General features: G+C 44.3%; 1 protein-coding gene across 1 annotated transcript in view; it reads left to right on the top strand.

Moving 5' to 3' along the window:
* Positions 1–23,651, top strand: part of CPLX1 (complexin 1) — a 196,803-nt gene that overhangs the window by 917 nt on the left and 172,235 nt on the right. The window contains exon 2 of the mRNA XM_054032321.1: positions 477–585. Within this exon, the coding sequence (XP_053888296.1) occupies positions 555–585 (31 nt within the window). The 5' untranslated portion in view covers positions 477–554. The remainder of the gene's footprint in view (positions 1–476; positions 586–23,651) is intronic.

Here is a 23,651-nt window from a genome sequence, read left to right as displayed (position 1 = left end):
AAGCGGAGCCGGTTCACCTTCAAACGTCCCCGCGGCGCTGCTCGCTGCCGAGCCCGCGCTCCGGCAAAGCCGGCCGCCGCCAGCAAAGTTGTACAGCCCGGGCGGGGGGCTGCAGGGGGACCCCGCCAAACAGCCCCCCGGGGAGGAACCGGGGCGGTGCAGCGGCGTCCGGGTGAGCTGTCCTGTCTGTGCGTGGCGTGCGGCCAACAGAGGCGGATGCTGGTGTGCTTGCATCCTGGGAATGCGTGCTACTCTGTGTAAGGGGATCACACACACACACACACACGATCACACTGCGCAATGAGGATGGACTCACTATAGTGTCAAGAAACTTCCACTGTCCTGGAAGCAATTGACAGCAAGCTCTCCTAGAAGGGCTCCTCCGTGGAGACACGCACACACACACACACGCTCCAGCTCTCTGTCCTCTAGACCGACCTTTGTTTTGTCTTGTTTTTTGGGGGGGTCCCTCGCAGGCTGCGACCCGAGGACTCCTTTCCGTTCAACTTGCATGTGAGATCTGCCCGAGCGAGAAGGAATCTAAAGCCATCACCATGGATTTTGTTATGAAACAAGCTTTAGGAGGTAAGTGGGGTTTGGGCAGTTGATGCTTTGGGGCGTGTGCCGGACAGTGACACGGGTCCCCCTCCCTGTAGCGCATCCCCCCATCCAGGAGTAAAATTTTATCTTTAAAATCCCACTGGAGAATCCATTGGAGAAGCCCCAGGCAGTGGTGGTGACAGTGGTGCTGACACTAGGACATTGCACTGCCCCCCAGCTCCTCCCCTCCCCCTTCTTTCCCCTAGACGCCCTATATAAAGGTCTTTCCATCCGAGCCAACATTCTGGCCCTAATATCCTGGGGAAAGTGGGGACTGCATGTTTGCTGAATTTGATTGCCAGTAGGGGGCAGCACCGTGGAGAGCAACAAACATAGGACTTGATTCAAAGCCCGTTGAAGTCAATGGGAGACTGGCCATTGACTTCTGTGGACTTCGGATCAGGCCCATAGATATTTGGAAGTTTGGGGCCCTAGGCAGACTGACAAACTTTCATCGCTAGCAGCTGGTCGCCCATACAAAACAGCCATGATTCACTGCTCCTGATAGCGAGCTGTTCACTGTCTCCCTGGGGTTGTGCCGGGCCGGCATGCTAGCTACCAACAGCCTGCCAATAGTGGTCAGATCTAGCCAGAGTAAGGCCAAATAAGTGATCAAATCATATGTGGAAGAGCTCGCCCTCAATTCCATTACGGACACAAAACTTTCTGCAAACTCTGACACTGCCAGATGGTGCAGACATTTTATGCAGTACATAAGAACAGTTGGTTTTCTAGATCGGCTACCACAGGCAGATTCCGTTATATCAGTTAAGTATCTTTTTCCTGCCTTGCACCTGATGCCCTTTCTCCTTATTTGAGTGCATTTCTTATTGTGGATGACGATCCTTTTTCTGTGCGAAAATGAAATGAAAGAAAAACACAAACAAAGAAAAATGTTTTATAACAGAATTCCCTCATTCTGTGCTGGCTGTGTGGCTCATTCCAACCCAGCCTTTAGCAGGTTTGTTACAGTTCACTCATTCTATAATACTGAATATATTTTAGGTACATGGGGTGTTTAGGTCTAATAGGAGGTCAAGGGCACAATTCTCTGATTATTCCCGTCATATGGTAACTGCCCCATTTTTCCTTTGGACAAACTGCAGTGTCACTGGACCTATTGCGGTTGTATTGTACTGTGTTACTGAAGTCATTTGCTGCATTATAAACATGTTATAAGGACACTTGCCACGTGAGTCACTGTTCATGTCTATCAGAGGTTCCTTTATTCAAGAGAAAATGCAGTTTTCACTTTTTAAAGTGAAATAAACGAACAGTTGTAAATTGCAAAAATCAATTGGTAAGAAAGCATGAGTCCGTACTGGGGTGCTGCGGATAAAAGGGTTTAATTTTAATTCTTCTGGGTTGTTCAGCATTATTGGGCAGAATAGATCTGAACCCAGAATTGACATCGCAGATTTACATGGTGTTGTCACATTTAATTAAATTCAGCGCACATTTCAAAGGGGAAATAATTTAATTGAGGGCAGATTCTGCTACCCTTCCTCAAGCTTGTGCCATGAGCAATCCCACTGAAATTAATTTCAGCACTCGCAGAGTGGAGTACTACTTATTGCGAGTAGGTATGGGACACTCGGACCCGAGGGACTACTTATGTAGCCAGGTATTGCTTATTATGATTAAAAATGGCAGAATCTGGCCTTGGCTGGAAACAAACACAGAGACCAAAAGACCTGCAATGTCATATGCTGTGGAAATGTAATTAAGAAATAACAATTGAGGTGCACACTGTTTCCTGTAGCTTAATAACCAGCTGGGAAGAGTTGATGGCCCGTGGCAAAGCTAAGGATCATTGATCCTAACCAGGCATCGAGCCCATCAAAACGCCAATGTCAATATTTGCATTATAACAGGGGCATTCAAAAAAGCAGTTTTAAAAACTATCTTATGTCTCTGTTTTTGCATTGTTGACGCATCAAGTACATGCTGCGACTGGCATCACTGTCAAGTCACTTTGTGTCTCCCAGGCGTGGGTACCATAGACTCGCTCGCCATGTGTCTAGTGTTTCCCCCCATTTGTCTAATAAAGAGAAGTAACTGCAGCATTGTTGAAAATCATTAAACGTTAATTAATGAGAGTGAAGTGCCACAGCCAACATCATTAACAGGTTTCAGTTTTTGCAAGCTGAATTGCCACAGATACATAAAATCACAAGTAAGAATCACTCAGCCAGCTGTTTCAACATCACATTGTCGACACTGAAGAGCACTGACACGTGCATTATGCTGAAACAGCTGGCAGAGAGTTTTTAATTTGCATGTGCTTTTTATTAATGTTCATAAAGAAGCAAGCAATAAAAGCTACAGAAAGGTAAACAACTTATAGCTTGTATGTTACCAAATACTGCACATTTCATAGGCTAGCCAATGAAATTATACGATTACACAACTTGTCAAAGCTGCAGGACCAGACAACATAAAATCAGACAATATTACACACACATAACATGCGAGGGTGGCAGTAACAGTAATAGTAAAAACCAGATGTACATAAATGGGCACAAAAGGGAAGGAAGAGATGGGGTGGAAGGGAAAATGCAGAGAAGGCAGGTGGAATGCGAGTCTGGTATTTGCTGCAATGGTACGTCAGCATTCTTTACCCAAATGTATCAAGAAACGGGGTCCATATTCTTTCATTTAACTGTTTTGTACGTCGATAAACTATTCTTTCTTTCTCTGCTAACTCAGAGAGGTCCGAATACTCCTGCTCTATTCTGGACATAAGTCTTCTCTTCCGTTTTGGTAAAATCATGTACTTGGTAATCAAGACCCAAAGGCTTCGTGGTGGAGTTAATCGCAGCATCGTCGGTACATAACGTAGCTTATACTTCGGTAGAGTGTTTTTAAAGTTATTTGTTTTATGTGCTGAACCCACGTAGAGATGCTTTTTGGTGTCTATTTTCTCTGCATTTTTGAAATATGAGTTGATTTTCTAAATCTGCATGTACATTTCAGAGACCTGGTCCTCATGTCCATTTTTATACTAAATGCTACATTTTATTATTTTTAATAAGTGCCAATCCCTCTTCTTTCACGTGAAGACCCACTGAATCTTGCATTTCAAGTCAATGGAAAAACTCTCACTGGCTTACGAGCAAGTAAGCTTGTTTTTGTTAGAGTATCTTGCATGATATGGTTGCTGCATTTTCCATAGGCGTGTGCTCTAGGAATTATTTTAGGAAAGTCCTTTGGCCTGTGTAACACAGCAGGTCAGACTAGACGATCTAGCCTTAGAATTTATGAGTTGTTCACAAGTTCTTTTTGTATAAAGGAGGGATAGCTCAGTGGTTTGAGCATTGGCTTGGTAAACCCAGGGTTGCAAGTTTAATCCTTGAGGGAGCCATTTAGGGATCTGGGGCAAAAATCTGTCTGGGGATTGGTCCTGCTTTGAGCAGGGGGTTGGACCTAGATGACCTCCTGAGGTCCCTTCCAACCCTGAGATTCTATGAAAGTTCTATTCTATAAGTTTGTCTCATTAGCATTCTATTTAATACTATTTTGACCATCATTGCTTTGTTCTGAGAACATTTTCCACTGTGCAAAGTTACACCTTCAGGTCCAATTCCTCTCTCACATGGGTGGAAATCAGAATTAATACTATTCAAATCAATGGAGTTACCTCCCAGGTTAGACTGACATGAGCAGAGAATCAGGCCCGCTTACTGTTACCAGCGTAATACCTTGGGCAACGATAAATTATCCCACTGCTATTTCAATCTGCTCTTTTATCTGGGTAGGGATAATTTCTCCCCACACGCAGCTCTCCTGACATTGTGCACTTTCATGTAATTTGGCCCAGAGAGACCCATTACTCATCCTTGTCGTGTAAGTGGCAAGCAATGGAAATTCTGACGCCAGTTGAATTGCACACCTCCTTGGGACCAGTTAAAGAAAACCAGGAAGAACGACGTTCCTTCAAAGGCTTCTGGAAGCAAATAGGATGGAATTTCATCATGCACTTTCTATGTGCACTGCGTTTCTTCTCCTGAATCCAACAAAGAATACTTTTGCAAACTAGAGGCACTTAGGGCTGGATTTTGAAAAATCCTCAGCAGTGGGACCGGAGCTTAGTAGAGCCTGGATGGTTACACCAGCTGAAGATCTACTAAGTCAGTGTAACCCTGAACCTGGATAGCCTTATGTCTATGAACAGTACTATTGGAATCAATCAGTGCAGATCTCCTGGCCTTTGGGATTCAGCTCCCTTCAGTGACTGAAGGGCAACATTGTGAGGAGAACTTGGCAGTTTGCGCCATTCCACCAATGGGTTTTCCAGTGGGCGAGCATGGCTTGGCCCTTAACTACTATAACTTCTAGGATAAAAGTTAATGGGATTTGGGACCTGGTCTTTGACGTGGTCCCTGATGACATGTCATTTAGCTCTAATAGCATGCTGACAAACAAGTCAGATTTGGCCCATGTATATTTCCAATTCCAACCGGAGTAGAACAAGGCTGTAAGACATTCAGGGGTGTGGATTGGTTCTTACTGGAGTTGGCTGCTGAGTGAGAGGAAATTATCTGTGATGGATCTGGCAAGTTAGAAATGTAATTTTGGTCACTTTTCACCAACATTCATATGTGGGAACTGGGAAGCTTTGTTGTAGGAATGTTCATGGAAGATGAATTTTGGCCTTGTGGTCGATATTAGTTTTGGAGGGAAACTGTATTCCAGACGTAGGAATCTTCCTTTACTACCCAATCAATCATCCAAAGAAGAATGCTGTGTACATACCGTCAATAACCATGCTTTGCACAAACTTCAGTGCCAGCTGGGCCATTGGTGCAATGCTGTTGTGTCCACACTAGGGGTATGTCTACACTAGAAACACTACAATGGCACAGCTGCCCCGATTTGGTGTAGACATTTATTACAGCAATGGGAGGGTTTCTTCTGTCACTGCAGTAAATCCATCTCTGCGCCAGGCAGTAGCTAGGTCAATGGCAGAATTCTTCCATTGACCAAGCGCTGTCTACACTGGGGCTTAGATTGGTTTAACTATGTTTCTTAGGGGTGTGAATTTTTCATACCCCTGAGTGACATAGGTAGGTTCCCCTAAGTTTTAGATGTAGAGTAGGTCTCTGACTATCCCCTGGCATCTGCCTGGGCTCCAAATGTGTCTTTTTAGCACATGTCTGTCTCCCACCAGAACTACCTCTTGTTGATCGCGTGCACTGATGTCCTCTAAAAGTGGTGACAAGTCCAAGCTAAGCAACGCTTTACACAGCAGAGGGACAGACCAACTAAATATTTCTCTGATCCTGAGCCAGAGCCCTACCACATTGGCTGTTCCACTTCATCCCGGCTAGGACGGACCATGTGCATCTATGCTGCAATTATTGTATCTCAGTAACTGTGCTGCATTGTGATGGGTGGCAGAAAGCTAGAAACCAATCTATTAAAACATTTCTCTTGGTACATTGTATAAGCAATATTGTTCCATATGAGACATTGTTTAGCAACAACAACTGTGGCAAAGGATGGTATGGCTCCCACACCCCCGGCCAGAGCCCCGACACAGAGGCAAAGGCAGGGACCTGAGTAGGATCATATATACACACTGCAGTTACTAATTTGTCTGCCACAGTGACAGTGGCAAATGGTGAGAGGGAACAATTGCATGAGGCAGACTCATGAAATATTGCTGTACTGTGTTTAAAACCAGCACAGCACCTCGGGGAGGAACTGTGTCCCCCAGAGCCCAGGCTGAACACAGTTAAATTAGATGGACGTTGGTGTATGACTTCACCATGGAAAAAGCCCCGATCAGTGCCCTGCCACAGAGACAATTAAATACCCAGATGGGAATCCGGCCACAACGTTTTCAGCTGGGAGGCTGCATGAACATGCCACACACAATTATTCCGTTTGACTGTGATGGGAGACAAAGCATTCTAAATCAGACCTCGCCTAGAGTTAGGCTTGGCAAAATTAGTAGATGCTGAGATTCAAAAAATTAAAGCTTTGTGATGGTTAAACTACAAATTGTCCACATCACAGGTCAAAATATACAAAGTAAATGTCCTTAAATCTAACTCTCATAAGTTCTCAAGCAGCATTGTTCTTACTTTGTCCATCTGTTAATTTTGATGATAATCGATGGAAGTATTTTTCTGTTGTTGGTTTGTGTGTATGGTGAAATTGACATGTACTGACATTTACCAATAAAAAAATAATCCTTTCAGATCTACCTACAGTACTCAAATAACTCAATTTCTCTATCAGCGATGTCTAAGACAAGGCCCGATGCAAGATCACCTGGCCTTAAAAATAGAATAGGTTCTATAATTATAGCTGGACTGGAAATGGTTTTCCCATCCCATGAGTTTAAGATTTCAATTTTTTGTTTTGAATTGGGATGAAATACCGAAAACTAAAATTAAAATAAAATTTGCAAACCAATAATCCAAAAAATCCAATTGGATTGGGTTAGTCAAACCACTTCATTTTGATAATTTCAAGATGTTTCATTTCAATTTTGACCTTGTTATCTTTTAATTTTGTTTAGTTAGTATATACTAACTAAAATTTCAAAAACAAAAAGTCTTTTTAAATAGAAAAGACCGAAACTTTTCAGTTAAAAAATGTCATGGAAAATTGAATATTTTCCCCAACATTCTTTTGAATTGGGAGATTCATCGAAACTGGCCCTTTTCTGTGAATGGTTTTGGTTTTGATGAACTGGCATTTTCCAATGAAAAAACATGTTTCACCGGAAAATTCTCAACCAGCTCTACCTAAAATCCCCTAATCCTGCAGGCTTGGTGCCTTCTAGTGTCACAAATTGTTCTCACCCTCTTCCTGAAAGAATCAATGGTCCAGTGACTTTATTGTTTATCCAGTAACGAAAGGAGAACAACACCATGTGAGTAAGGTGAAAATAACAATCAACCCCACATGCCCAATTCAAGAGCAATGTGGAGGCTGACTTCCATTTCCATTGAATATTCAGCCGCCAATCTTGCAAGCGGTCCCAGTTCTTTATGACTGTGTTAGCCAGTGGGGTGCCGTATGGTCAAAGGGGGCTGTCTGTGCTGAACCGCTGTTGGGAACAGGGACTTGCTGAATCACTAACAAACCTATGAATGTCAAAATCTGCTGCCAAACAAAAGACATGGAGAAAAACGTGCTAAATTTACTGAATACACCTGCCACTGCAAATAGTTTATCCAACTCTAAGGGCTGGTCTACACTTAGTCCGGACTTCGGACTAAGGTACGCAAATTCAGCTACGTTAATAACGTAGCTGAATTCGAAGTACCTTACTCCGGACTTACCGCGGTCCAGACGCGGCCGGAAGTCTCCCCCCGTCGACGCCGCGTACTCCTCTCGGCGAGCTGGAGTACCGGCGTTGATTGTGAGCACTTCCGGGATCGATCCGGGATCGATTTATCGCGTCTTAACCAGACGCGATAAATCGATCCCAGAACATTGATGGCGTGCCTCCGGACCAGCCGGTAAGTGAAGACTAGGCCTAATTCTCACTATAGGTGTTACTCCTATGCATACATATAAACTGATTGGCAAAATGCAAAACCTTTTTACTTTATTAAGTGGTCAGTTAACCCACAGACAGTACAGTGGGTTAGACAGAATGCACACCTTAATGATATAATATACACAGAATAGGGCAAGATCTATCTATCATCAGTATGTCTACCTAGAAATACCATATATGCAATTTTAAGATATGTAAATGCTGTTTTCTGATTTTTTTCACTTTTCTGTATTATATGTTCTTCATATAATACACGCACACCAGCAATATAACAGATCTCAGTGAAATAAACAGGACGTAGATAATTGTGTTTTATATCGGATATTCAGTATGTTGTACTGATCCCATTGTTTGGTGTTGGCAGAATAGAGCTGTGGAGTGAAAGAACATTCATTGCAAACTCTGCCAAGCTGACCTCATTGTGATATTGTTATATGGGATTCATACAGAGTCAGGAGGAAACACTGTGATTGATGGGTGCAGACGTACCCATGCTACAGGCAATGGGATTTTTGTCTGTAATGTATCAGGGGGAGAAGTGTCTGTTCCACCCCCCCTTGCTCCTCTGCATGACCATGGCTGTGATTCAGCAGTGTACATAGTGAATGTTAAACATACGAGTGAGTTCAATGGGACTGCTCAAATGCTTGAAGTCAGGCATGTGTTTAAGGGCTTGTCTTCACTACCAGGGTCAGTTGACCTAAATTATGCTACTCCAGCTACGTGAATAAAGTAGCTGGAGTCGACGTAGCTTAGGTCAATTTACCGCAGTGTCTTCACTGCGCTGCCTCGACAGGAGACACTCTCCGGTCGACTTCCCTTACTCTTCTCGGGGCGCTGGAGTACCGGAGTCAACCAGAGAGTGCTCTGCCATCAATTTAGTGGGTCTTCAATAGACCCACTAAATCGACCCCGAGCGTCAATCTCCCCGTAGTGAAGACCAGCCCTAAATCCCATTGAAGTCAAGTGGATGTGAGCATGGGCTCAAGTGATTTGCTAAATCAGGGCCTGTTCTGGGATTACACGAATTGAATATATGAAGATATGTGACCCTCAGACAATTTTGGAGGCAGGTGATGATCATTATAATACTATTTCACAGGACTTCTGCCACTGATTTAAGGGTTTAGGATTGGGCCTTTTGCATAGGTTGTTAGGGATGGTTTTTACCTTTGCTGTGTAACCATGAGTAATTCATTCACCTTCTCTTTGACCACTTGTGAAATGGAGATTAAAATACTGGTTTATTTCACAGAGCATCATGAGACTTAACACAATTAAAATCAATGGGGCTACTCGTGCTTAAAGGTATGCACAATGATGAGTAAGAGGGAAATTTTCAGAGGCACAAATGGGTATCAGACGTCCAAGACCCACTAACTTTCAATGGGTATCAGGGCCTTGATTGCCCTCAGTGCCTTTGCAAATCTCCACTTTATTGACTCAGCCTAAAATCCCTTTGGGTGTCTTGGATTCAGGCTACACTGAAGTTTGAAGCATTGTTCATGTTGTAATTAATGAGTAGCTTCCATATCTGCTTGCTTTCCATAGCCTCTGCTTGGATTAGATGTATTTGAAGTGCGTTTGTATGGTGAATTGATCAAATAGATTTTTGATGGGTGAATTTAAGAGACGCACTGACTATTTTTCCATTAAACTGTTGGCAAGAGATTTTCATCAGTGAATCTCAACAGAAACGGCTCTTTGGAAGGCAATAATCATGGTTGTTGCCGAGAGGAGACTAGAAATGAAAATCACTGAGGTGACAATATTATCGAAGGTACCGGAATGTGGTTTCAAGACATAGCACCAGATACTTTGCCAGTGTAAATCAATGTAGAGTCAGAGGCCATGCCAATTTAAACCAGCTTAGGTTCCACCCTGTATAGTCATTGAGGAACAGACCTGATCACCCATATTCATGCCTAGCTTGTAGATTGCTTATAGAATCAGGGCTTTATTCTGCAGTCCGTCCCATTGAAATCAGTTGGAATTACTCAGTGAGGAAGGTCCTATACAGTGGATCCAGATCCAGTGTAAACTGATGTAACTCCATTGGAGACTAACTGATTTACAGCAACCTAGCATCTGGTGCAATGTGAGTAAAAGTGGCAGAATCTGGCCCTTATTTTTGTAGTCTCTATGGGTCAGTGAAATCAACTGGAGTTAGGTGGCAAAATACCTTTAAAACGCTGGCCCTATGCCTTTCTTTTCTCAATCCTGGTTGTCTCTACGCTTACTTTCTTCTATTGATCCCATTGTCCCGGCAATAATGTAAATGAAATCCTGCCTGAGTGTTCAGCAGGTGTCTGGTCTCCTTTTGTTGTATTTGTAAATTAATATCAAGAGTGGATGGGGCTTATTCAGAGTCCTGTGATGGATGTGTGGTCTGGATCCGCTGATTGTAGGGATACGCTGCAAACAGCTGAACTAGGATGTGTTCCATTTAGCAGCCATTTGTCAGACAGCCCATCCAGAATGCGTCTCTTTCGATAAGGAAAAATGATTAAAACTCACCAAGCTGTGAGCAAAATGATTTGCCTCTGGGGACAAAGGAAATCTGAGACGCATCAATGGTTTCATTTAGGACTGATCGTTAAAAAACAACAATGAGCAAACAAAGAATGGAGGAAAAAGAATGACTGTTGATATTGGAAAATCAAAGAGAAACAATTCTTTTTAGGAAGGTTTTGCTTCGTCAGCAAAGTGATTTTGTCTTGCACCAGACGCTTTATCATTAAAGAAAGAGCAAAAAGTTACGTCTTTGCAGAGAAAATATTGACACATGAAATCAAAATGTTAAAACGCCGTTTTGAGATTTTTCTAAGCCTGTTGTCCATTGGCTTGAACTGTAGCATCAAATGCATAACTGCAAATGAGCATGGTGCACAATAGAATCATAGAACTGGAAGGGACCTTGAGAGGTCATCTAGTCCAGTCCCCTGCACTCAGGGCAGGACTAATTATCTAGATCATTCTTGATGGGTGTTTGTCTAACCTGCCCTTAAAAATCTCCAATGATGGAGGTTCCACAACCTCCCTGGGCAATTTATTCCAGTGCTTAACCATGCTGACAGTTAGGAAGTTTTTCCTAATGTCCAACCTAAACCTGCAATTTAAGCCCATTGCTTCTTGTCCTATCCTCAGAGGTTAAGAAAAACAATTTTTCTTCCTCCTCCTTGTAACAACCTTTTACATGCTTGAAAACTGTTATCATGTCCCCTCTCAGTCTTCTCTTTTCCAGACTAACTAACCCAATTTTTTCAATCTTCCCTCATAGGTCATGTTTTCTAGACCTTTAATCACTTTTGTCGTTCTTCTCCAGACTCTCTCCAATTTGTCCACATCCTTCCTGAAATGTGATGCCCAGAATTGGACACAATACTCCAGTTGAGGCCTAATCAGAGCGGAGCACAGTGGAAGGATTAATTTTCATGTCTTGCTTACAATACTCCTGCTAATACATCCCAGAATGATGTTCGCTTTTTTTTTTGCAGTAGTGTTACACTGTTGACTCATATTTAGCTTGTGGTCCACTATAACCCCCAGATCCCTTTCCACAGTACTCCTTCCTCGGCAGTCATTTCCCATTTTATATGTGTGCAACTGATTGTTCCTTCTTAAGTGGAGTACTTTGCATTTGTCCTTATTGAATTTCATACTATTGACTTCAGACCATTTCTCCAGTTTGTCCAGATCATTTTGAATTTAATCCTATCCTCCAAAGCACGTGCAACCCGTCCCAGCTCGTTATTGTCTGCAAACTTTATAAGTGTACTCTCTATGCCATTATCTAATCATTGATGAAGTTATTGAACAGAACCGGACCCAGAACTGATCCCTGCGGGACCCCACTCGTTCTGCCCTTCCAGCATGACTGTGAACCACTGATAACTACTCTCTGGGAACGGTTTTCCAACCAGTTTTGCACCCACCTTAAAGTAGCTCAATCTAGGTTGCATTTCCTTAATTTATTTATGAGAAGGTCCTGTGGGACTGTATCAGAAGCTTTACTAAAATCAAGATACACCACATCTACCGCTTCCCCCCTATCCACAAGGCTTGTTACCCTGTCAAAGAAAGCTATCCGGTTGGTTTGACACAATTTGTTTTTGACAAATCCATGCTGACTGTTTGCAAATTGATTGCTTAATTATTTTCTCAATTATCTTTCCAAGTACAGGAGTTAAGCTGACTGGTCTGTAATTCCCCGGGTTGTCCTTATTTCCCTTTTTATAGACTGGTACTATATTTGCCCTTTTCCAGTCTTCTGGAATCTCTCCCATCTTCCATGTCTTCTCAAAATAATTGCTAATGGCTCAGATATCTCCTCAGTCAGCTTGAGTATTCTAGGATGCACTTCATCAGGCCCTGGTGACTTGAAGACATCTAACTTGTCCAAGTAATTTTTAACTTGTTCTTTCCCTATTTTAGCTTCATTTTCACTGGCATTCACTATGTTAGACATCCAGTCACCACCAACCTTCTTGGTGAAACCTGAAACATAGAAGTCATTAAGCACCTCTGCCATTTCCACATTTTCTGTTATTATCCTCCCCCCCATAATTGAGTAATGGGCCTACCCTGTCCTTGGTCTTCCTCTTGCTTTGAATGTATTTGTAGAATGTTTTCTTGTTACCCTTTATGTCTCTAGATAGTTTGATCTCGTTTTGTGTCTTGGCCTCTCTAATTTAGTCCCTACATATTTGTGTCATTTGTTTATATTCATCCTTTGTAATTTGACTTAGTTTCTACTTTTTGTAGGACTCTTTTGATTTTTAGATCATTGAAGATCTCCTGGTTAAGCCAGGGTGGTCTCTTGCCATACTTCCTATCTTTCCTTCGCAGTGGGATAGTTTCCTCTTGTGCCCTTATTAATGTCTCTTTGAAAAACTGCCAGTTGTCTTCTATTGGTTTTCCCCTTAGACTTGCTTCCCGTGGGATCTTACCTTCCAACTCCCTGAGTTTGCGAAAGTCGCCTTCTTGAAATCCATTTTTGTCTTTATTGTGCTGTTCTCCCCCCTACCATTCCTTAGAATCATAAATTCGACCATTTCATGATCACTTTCACCCAAGCTGCCTTCCACTTCCAAATTCTCAACCAGTTCCTTCCTGTTTGTCAAAATCAAATCTAGAACCACCTCTCCCCTGGTAGCTGTCTCCACCTTCTGAAATAAAAAATTGTCTCCAATACTTTCCAAAAATTTGGTGGATCATCTGTGCCCTGTTGTATTATTTTCCCAACAGATGTCTGGGTAGTTGAAGTCTCCCATCACTACCAAGTCCTGTGCTTTGGATGATTCTGTTAGTTGTTTAAAAAAAAGTCTCATCCACCTCTTCTTCCTGGTTAGGTGGTCTGTAGTAGACCCCCTACCATGACATCACCCTTGTTTTTTACCCTTTTATCCATACCCAGAAACTTTCAACAAGTCTGTCTCCTATTTCCATCTCAACCTCAGTCCAAGTGTGTACATTTTTAATATATAAGGCAACACCTCCTCCCTTTTTTTCCCTGCTGGTCCTTCTTGAGCAAGCTGTACCCTTCTATACCAATATTCCAGTCATGTGTATTATCCCAATACAACTCTGATACTGCAATGCGGTCTGCTAGTATAGAAATGTAGGGCTGGACAGGACTTCAGGAGGTCAACCAGTGCTCCTACCAAGCTGAGGCAGGAATAAGTGCACGTAGACCATCCCTGTCAGATGTTTGTCTGTGGTGAGGACCCTTACACCTTAATGAAATCAGTGGAACTGGGTGCCTGTGGATCCCCTGGCAGAGTCAGGGACTGTGGCTTGATTCAGCAAGGTACTTAAGTATGGGCATAATTTTAAGCATGTGGGTGGTTCCATTGAAGTCAGTGGGATTACTCATGTACTTAAAGTTAAGCATGTGCTTTAGTACCTGGCTGAATCGGGGCCAGAATGGGTGCTCTGTGTGTGTGTCCAATTGCTTGTAAAGCCGTGTCCCTGCATCGTCACTGGTCTCAGCTGCACAGGGCTGAGAGGGCTCTAAAATGCTCTGAAGCCTTCAAGACTAGAAATCCGTGCTTTGCCCGTCCGGAGGTTAAGGAACTCCCCTTTCCTATGGCACACAGCTCCCGTTTCTAACCAAGGCAGGTCACCAGCATGAGCAGCCTCTCAGACAGCGAGACGCTCACATAAAGAAGCACCACCACTGTCGCAATGGCGAATCTTGCCCGTGGCGGGAGTAACTGGACACAGTGTGAGGGTGGTGGTGCAGGGGAGCAGGAGGTAGGGTTATTCCACAGTTGGTGAGAGAAAGAGGAAACGTTTCTGGGGCTGGCTGATCTCTGAACAAGATGGCGGCTGCTCGGAGCTGTTGAGAGGGTTGGAATGTGTCCTGGGGGAGAAGGATTAGTGAGCAGAGTACAGATGAGACTGTCCAAGGGGCATGGTGACTCCATACCACACGGCTCTGCGGTCTATCCCCACCACTACGTGAGATGGACGGATGTGTGGCGATTCGTACATTTTGACACAGTCTGAGGATTTTACGGGGGAATTAACTGAGCTTACGTAGCCAGTATCAGAGACAGGCCCGAACTGACTCCCTGTCTCTGACACCTTGGGAGGCAGGCAGAAGTTTAGAAATCTGGCTCTGACTTTTGCAACCGTCCTCAATGCTCATAATGGGCTGAATCCAACCCACAGATCTGAACGCTCCTCGGGCGCTGAAGCCCAGATCTGAATGTTCTGGCTCAAACACTCTCTATTTCATACCACAGCAGCATCAGAATAGCTGTTCCTTCAAGGCCTGATCCTGAACCATTGAACTCAATAGCACATTTCCCATCCATTTCAAGGAGCACAGATCCAATGCTCAGTGAAGTCAATGGAAATATTTCTATTGATTTCAGGAGGATATTGGATAGGCCCCAGTCCACAGGGTGTCTAACTGTAAGAAGGACAGGAGTCCCATTGAGATCAGTGCAATTGCTTACATGTTTATAGTTAGGCAGACACTTAAATACTCGCTGAATCATGGTCTGATATAACTTACTGGCTGGTAGCCTATTATTTTACCTGCAGTTTGATCGTAGTGACTTGCTTATAGCCCAACCTTGCATTTCTCGTGCATCCAGCGCTCCCATTGGCTTCAGTGGGGACATGAACAGGGTTCGTAGTAGCTAAAACTACACATACAGCGTACTGTCCCCCCTTAGGATTTTAGTCCGATGCTGACCATTTTGATGTATGGGTTAAACAATGAAATCAAGAAGAGTGGTAGAATGTATTAGTGCTCTTACTTACACAGCCGAAGATCACACGGCAGGATATTTACAGCAAGCGAGGTCTTTCAGCCTCGATTGATTATTCTGCAATTTTAAATTAGCTAATTTCAAACTGGTTGGGCTCAGTCACTGCAGAAACACATTAATACAAACAAAATAAATTAAATCTGCTAACTTTTGATGTGCATCTGATTACAGTTAAAATGTGTCATTACCTATACAAATGAAACTGCTTACCAGCTACTTATCAAGACATTGCAGCATGACTTGAATCCTGTCGCTTTTTTGTAGCGCTGTCGACCTTGGAGCAATGTCAAACGTGCAGCAGGCATCCACACGAGTTTGGAATTCAAAGTACCGAGATGTATCGTTTAAGGAAGTAAATTAAAACAAACAAACAAGCAAAATATCCTTTGGTGGGCGAAGTGGTGAAATTGTTTTGATAACTCTCTAGGCCGGGAGAATGGAATGAAGAAACAGGAAAGCAGATGGCAAATAAAGAAAAGATAAAAAAGGATAAGAAATCCATCTGGGTGGATGGATAAGTAGCTAGGCAGTTAGGCAGTACTTGCCCACTTCTATCTGTCTGATCAATCATTTTCACATTTTTTTTTCCTCATCAGAGGGTGTAGGCCCAGCTGGCTGGTTTAGAAAGCAAACATCTGCTTTGTGCTTAGGGCACTGGGCAAGGAGCTAGCTTCAAGTCTCAACCATGGCATGCATTCCTTGTGACCTGGGGAAAGTCACTTACTCTCTGGGCGAGATGTAACTTTACAGTCTGCCCTGAGAAAGAATCAGTGCATATCCGTATTGCCCCAGAAGCAGAGAATGAAACGTGCTTCAGATTCATAATAACCACTCTCCTTTCTCTGGGAAGGGAGAAAGTTGCTTCACCCCTTCTTGAAGAGCAGTGCTCTCCTCCCAGCCAGCTGTTCTGGCCAGCATTTGAGAAGGAATGAAGCCTGCAGGCTCTGTGGCCTGAGTGTTTGTCTTTGCACTGATGTTAGATTCTCAGTGGTTTGAGCATTGGCCTGCTAAACCCAGGGTTGTGAGTTCAATCCTTGAGGGGGCCACTTAGGGATCTGGGGCAAAATCAGTACTTGGTCCTGCTAGTGAAGGCAGGGGGCTGGACTTGATGACCTTTCAAGGTTCCTTCCAGTTCTAGGAGATGGGATATCTCCATTAATTATTATTATTCATCCAGCGAATCCCATGAAAAATGATGTTTCAATTAGAGCTGTTGGAAACATTTTTTCCATTAAACTGTTCATTTTTTTGTGCTGAAAATCAGAAAAAAATGGTTCAGTTTTAAATTTTTCAACAAAAACGTGTAGGGAAAAAAATAATTCCCCAACCAGCTCTAGTTGTAATCTGTGGCAAGCAATTTATTTTATACTGAAATTAAACTTACGTCAGCCATTTTCCCCATAGCCAATTTCTGAGCACAACACAAGCGGTGGTGTTTAGTGTCTATAGCTCCATTGATCTTTGGGGCCCAGGCCTGCTCCTGAGTTAATGGCAAAACTCTCACTTCCCTTGGGGCTCAGAGTGTGCTACTACAGTTTAAGGTGACCTTTTCCTTCTTTTTCCCAGTCCTTTTACCGTTAATCAACATCCACCAATCAGATCCTTTTGTTCCAACCTCTCTGCTTCCCAACCAATCAAATACCAGTTCCAGAAACTTCTGTCCAATCTCCACATCCCCTGCTAATACTGACTCAACTTAAGTTTCCAAGAGGGTGCACTTCCTACAGTCTTCACTAGGTGGCACAGTGAGCCACTTCAGTAATGCTGCAGGTGAGAACTTGTCTGCACTACGTTACTTCAGTATAACTACGTCACTTGGGGTCTGAATAATCCACACCCTTGAGCGACGTCAATTACACCAACCTAAGCGCTGGTGTAGGCGTGGTATGTCGTCAGGAGAGCTTCTCCCGCTGATATAGCTACTGCCCCTTGCAGAGGCAGGCATTATAATGGGAGCGCTTAGAGCTTAGAGCATCTCCACTACAAACGGTACAGCAGAACAGCTGTATTGGTGCAGCTGTGACACTGTAAGGGCTGGGGTGTAGATGTGACCTGACTCTTGAACATATTAAAGAACTTTGTAGAAGACCAAGCTATCCAGAGGCACTGGAACAATTGTATAATGGGGGTGCTGAGAGCCATTGACCCAAACTGTAAACCCTCTATATGATGGAAGCCACTTCAAGCCGGGGGTGTGACAGCCCCACCCCCCAGCACTCCTAGTTCCAGCACCTATGAAGATATCTGTTCTCACAACATTCTCTTCTTTCCTTTATTTCTCTTTTGTGTATTTGTAACTTTCCCTTTTTGTTTTTCTTGGTGCACAGTTGGGAGATCATAACTACATCTTCACTGTCACAGGGCTTGTCTACACTTACCGGGGGATTGACGCACAGTGATCGATGCATCTGTGGTCGATTTAGCAGGTCTAGTGAAGATCCGCTAAATCGACTGCAGATTGCTCTCCTGTCGACTCCAGTACTCCACCGGCACAAGAAGAGTAGAGGGAGTTGACGGGAGATGCTTGTTAAGCTGGTGCCTGGAGCCGGCCCTGGGCACGGGCCACCTGTGCCGAGTATGTATATGGGGTGGGGGCAGACGGCATAGCTCCAAGTGTAGACATAGCCTAACAGAGATGCTCTAGTTCAACCACAAATTGTTGGACTGGATATTGGAATCACAAGATGAAATTCTCTGGCCTGCGCTATGCAGGCAGTCAGACCGGATGATCATAGTGGTCCCTTATGGAGTTAAAAACTATGAATTAGGCCCTGGGTGGTTAAATCATGCTTCCAGACCATTTTCATCTTCCTCACAGTTGCTTTATATTTTATTTTCTGCTTCTCCACCCATAAAGCTCTTCTGATGCCGCTCACACAGGGAACAAGTATTTCTCCCTGCCTGTTTTCAGTATAGTTGTTTGTTTATCCTGCTGGAAACTCTTGGTTCTTTCGCATTTCAATAGAGAGTGGAATCATTTCAGAACTCGGTGGTTCAGAGGATTGACTCTGATGGTTTTGGACAGTGTGCTGAGGACAAGCTGTTCAGTGCAATTTGTGAACGCCAGCACTCCATTATGTCAACTTCGATTGGTCCGAAACCTCACTTTATGTTCCTGTCCTCCAAGCTGGCAATATCCGTAGGAGTCCATGTGGTAGAGGGGATAGAGATGGGATCCTTCCGGGAAGACAGATGGTGGGCCAGAGGCCAGGGGTGTGAGCCATCCCGTCTCAGTCCTGGAACCGGCACATGAAATGGCAAGATCAATAGCAAGGATTTTTAATGACTCCATAAACTTGGGGGCCATAGAGAATTGCTAATGCAGTCCTTATATTTAAGAAAGGGGGAAAAACATGTCCCGAGAAACTACAGATCTGTTAGTTTGATCTCAATTGTGTGCAAGGTTTTGGAACAAATGTTGAAAGAGAAAGTAGTTAAGACCGTAGAGGTAAACGGTGATTGGGATAAAATACAACATGGTTTTGCAAAAGGTAGAGCGTGCCAGACTAACCAGATCTCCTTCTTTGAGAAGATCACTGATTTTTTAGACAAAGGCAATGCAGTAGATCTAATCTACCTGGATGTCAGTACGGCATTTGATACAGTTCCACATGGGAAATTATTAGTTACATTGGAGAAGATGGGGATTAATACGAGAACTGAAAGGTGAATAAGGAACTGGTTAAAGGGGAGACTACAATGGGTCATACTGAAAGGGGAACTGTCAGGCTAGAGGGAGGTTACTAGTGGAGTTCCTCCAGGATCAGCCTTGGGACTAATCTTATTTAACATTTTTATTACTGACATTGGCACAAAAAGCAGGATTGGGCTAATAAAATTTGCAGATATTACTATCTTGGGAGGTATTGCTAATACAGAGGAGGACCGGAATATCACATGAGAAGATCTAGATGACTTTGTGAACTGGAGTAATAGTGCAAAGTGCTACATCATTCACTTAGGGACTAACAACAAGTTTTTTTGGTATAAACTGGGGACTTATTAGTTGGAAATGACACAGGAGGTTAAATACCTGGGTATATTGGTTGATCACAGGATGACTATGAACTGCCAATATGATGCGGCTGTGAAAAAGGCTAATGAAATCCTAGGATGCATCAGGTGTGGTATTTCCAGCAGAGACAGGGAAGTGTGGACGCCGTGGCACTGGTGAGACCTCACCTGGAATACGGTGTGCAGTTCTGGTCTCTCATGTCTAAAAAAGAGGAATTCAAACTGGAACAGGTGCAGAGAAGGGCTACTAGGATGATCTGAGGAATGGAAAACCTACCTTATGAGAGGAGACTGAAAGAGCTTGGTTTGTTTAGCCTAACCAAAAGAAGGCTGAGGGGAGATCTGATTGCTCTCTGTAAATACATCAGAGGGACAAATACAGTGGAGGGAGAGGAGTTATTTAAGTTAAGCACCACTGCTGACAGAAGAACAAACAGATATAAACTGGCCATCAACAAGTTTAGGCCTGAACTTAGATGAAGGTTTCTAACCATCAGAGGAGTGAAGTTCTGGAACAACCTTCCACAGGGAGCAATGGGGGCAAAAACTTCACTGGCTTCAAGATTGAGCTTGAGAAGGTTATGGAGGCAATGGTATGATGAGGTTGCCTACATTGTCATGTAGCCGATCTGCGACTGCTCGCAGCAAATATCTCCAATGGCCGGTAATGGACACTAGATCGGGAGGGCTCTGAGTTACTACAGAGAATTCTTTCCCGGGTATCTGGCTGGTGGGTCTCACCCAAATACTCAGGGTCTAACTGATCATCATATCTGGGGTCAGGAGGGAATTTCCCCCAGGTCAGAGTGGCAGAGGGAGCCTGCAGCATGGGGCTGGGTCACTTGCAGGTTTAAACTAGTGAAAATGGGGGATTCTCTTTCACATGAAGTCTTTAAATGATGCTTTGAGGACGTCAGGAACTCAGCCAGAGGTCAGGGGTCTGTTACCGGAGCGGGCAGGTGAGGTTCTGTGGCCTGCGATGTGCAGGAGGTCAGACTAGATGATCATGATGGTCCCTTCTGCTCAATTCTTACACCTGCAGCTATGATTGATCCTGCACCTGCCTTGTTCTGAGCCTTGCTCCTGTCGTGCTCCTGTCATCCCGGTCCTGTTCCCTTGCCCAGATTCTGACTCCAGTTCTGACCCTTGGCTTGATTCCTGGTCCCTGACTCTGGCTTTGTCCCATGGCTCTGCCGCCTGTCTCTCTTCCTAGCTCTAACCACTAGGCCAGACAGCTCACGTTCCGGTCCAGAAACATGGGGGCTCTTCAGGAGAAGTCATATGGCTCTGTTTACTGAAAGTTAAAATGAATGTGATCATTGTCCATTGTCAGATTTGGATGCAAAAAGTGTTTGTGATCAAAGTAGAGGAACTGCAGAAGGATCATGACGTTTTGGGGGGACCCTGCACAGTTTGGTAGATCCCCATTTCTGTAGTGGAAGTTACAGCTGGCTTGGAGAGTACATGTGCTCTGGTGAGCCCGGTTATAAACTATCCTGCATCAGTCATCCCAGTCAGGCTGCATAGGATTCTTCTCAGTGGGGTAATCTCTGGTTGGATGCCCTCCCAGGAGACTCCAGAAAAGGAGTGTGAGTTGTGATAGGAAGAGCCTATCTGCAGAATTGTGCTTCTGTGAGAAGCACAGCAGATGCCTACTTCAGTAGGTGCAGGGGTCTAAGGGGCTCTGGGAAAGCAGGTACGTTACACCCACAAGCCTGATCTCCACATACACACACACATGAGTTCAGAGACCAGCAGGTGCTGCGTGCCATGGCCAGGGTGTGAGGGTGGAGCAGCAGCAGAAGAACAAGGATTCTGTCCCTGCTATGCTTGACTTGAATGACACTCACGTAGGTAGGGCTTTAGGTGGTAACACACCAGGCTCTTCAAAGCCCAGACAAAATATGTTCTAATTAAAATACTGCAGATTAGATGTTCTCTAGAACGAGCGGATCAGCTAGACAGATCCTGGCACAACACCAGTACCTTGACTGGGTACTACTACATTGCAAATTATTAATAATAAACATCGTCAGCTGATATCAATCTGTCCATGTCAACGGAGCTGTGTTGATTTATATCAGCTGAGGGCCTGACATTTGAGGGCTAGCAAATGACTTGCTGGTAATGCAAAGGAAACACTTGCAGATCTTTTTTCCTGAAACTTTAATACCTAACAGAAAAAAAAAAACCCTGAACCCAAATTCAAAATACTGCTTTCACGGCTCAGAATATTTGTTGTTTCTATGAAAAGTTCCAGCACCAGGAATTGCGTTTGAGAACCTTACAAAGAAAGATGCTTGTTCTGTACTCTGGCCAGGTCTTGCCAAACAAGAGCCCTCCTGCGCGGGTTACATAAGTTTTTAAACATTCCCCGCTTGCTGAATTGACACTTCAAAGTTAAGCAATCATCTCTTTTGCTGCTCTTAAGAACACAGCGACCTAGTTTTTCTTTTTTCCTCAAGAGGTGGTCCACTTAGTTGATTAAACCGCAACTCAATTATAAATGGTCGTGCTCCAATGTGGGAATAAAACAGATGTAACAGACTTCAGCTGATAAAGTCATTATTTTTTGCCTTGTTGGTTAACTGGAAATTATGGGAGGGATTAAGCGAGAGGCATTAGTTTTAATAGCTCCTGGGTGGCAGGCTTCCCGTGCTCGTCTTTGCTAACATTAGGGGATGCAAGAGTGGTTCAAAGAAATGTGTGCATTTCATGCTAGGATACAAAAGGTAATGGGGTAATTTATAAAAGATTTAAAATGAACATTAAATCCAAGAAAAGCCGAAGTAAGCAAATGATGAAGTGACAACTTGGTTAATATTTTAGTTGAAGTGAACTCAGAAAGCATGTTGACATTGGTGCATTATTTAAAAGTATAATGCATCTGCAAATGCGCCACGTTAAACCATCAAAGATGTCGGAAGGGCAAATAAGTCATCTAATTGGAGTCTGCAGAGCGGCCGAAACGCTGCTGGAAGTGGACCTTCCTCGGCACTCTTCACTGACAGAGTTTTCCTTGGAGCCAAGCACATGACAGCTTGGTAGCTGTAGAAACAAAGCCCCTTGATGCTGGGTTCATGCTGAGGACGTGCTTTTAAAATGGAATCTGATGCTGGTTCAAGTACAGTGTAATATTCCGTATTCTCCAGGCTGCCTTTTCCCCTTCACTTAACGCTTTCATCCAGTCGGGGGCACAGGATGTGGGCTAGACAAATGTTGAGGGGAGCTGGGCTAGAAAATACAATGCCAATACGTGGTTCTTCCCAGGGAGGCCTGCTAGACCATGGCAACGGAGCACTTCTGCAATTACAGTACCCAACCCAAGAAGGCAAAACATCTAACTATAACCATAATCGTGGAAAGGGGAATGGAGCATCCCCTACAAGTGAGTCAAGAAGCAGACAGCAAGATCCGTGCAAGGCATCAGATTCACCTTGGAGCCAGTTTAACACAGGCATTCAAGCTATTCAGACTAGAAGGCTGTCTAGTGGTTAAGGCTTGGGCCTGTAACTCAGTTCCCGCCTCTGCTACAGACTAATGGTATGGCCTTGCGGGCGGCATCTGATTTCTCTGTAAAGTGGGACTGATATTGCTTCCTTTGTCTATGTAGACGGTCTCTTACTGAGTGTTTTTGGAATGTGTAGCACGAGAGGGGCCTGTGCCTGGTTGGCGCACCTAGGTACTATTGTAAGGCTGTAGTGGTCCCTAGGGCGCAGGCTCCTAGGGAGGCCACGCTGTCTCGTTGCATCAGACAACAAACATTCAATTAGCCGTCTATGGCTCTGGCCAGCTGGGTGGGGCAGAGCAATGAGCCATCTGAGCTAGGGCAGACAGCAAACACACAAGGCACAGGCCTGGGGTGAGTAGGCAGCCACCTCAGGGGTGGGGTAGGCAGCAGTGGGGTAGGGGGGCCCGGGCCCACCCAGCCCTTGGCCCTAACAGTGGCAGGTGGTCCTGCCACTGGGTCAGCAGGGATCCCACTGCAACACACTGACTCGCACTGTGACAGAATAACCAGACTAGTGTCTGGTTTCCCGGGGCTCCTTCCTATCCCAATGTTGGCACAGCTCCGCAGTTGGTGAGTCTTCTGTCTCCTCAGGGTAAATAGCAGTCGGCAGTCCCAGCAGCTCTTCTCCACGCTCGGTCTCCTCCACTGTCAGGGCGCTACCTGGCTCGGTAGCAGGGCCAGAGTCCTGCAGCAGGCTAGAGACATCTGTCTCCTTTCCTGACAC

This window comes from Malaclemys terrapin, chromosome 6 (genome assembly GCF_027887155.1).
Source record: "Malaclemys terrapin pileata isolate rMalTer1 chromosome 6, rMalTer1.hap1, whole genome shotgun sequence".
Lineage (NCBI taxonomy): Eukaryota > Metazoa > Chordata > Testudines > Emydidae > Malaclemys > Malaclemys terrapin.
This window is presented reverse-complemented; position numbering and strand designations above follow the sequence as displayed.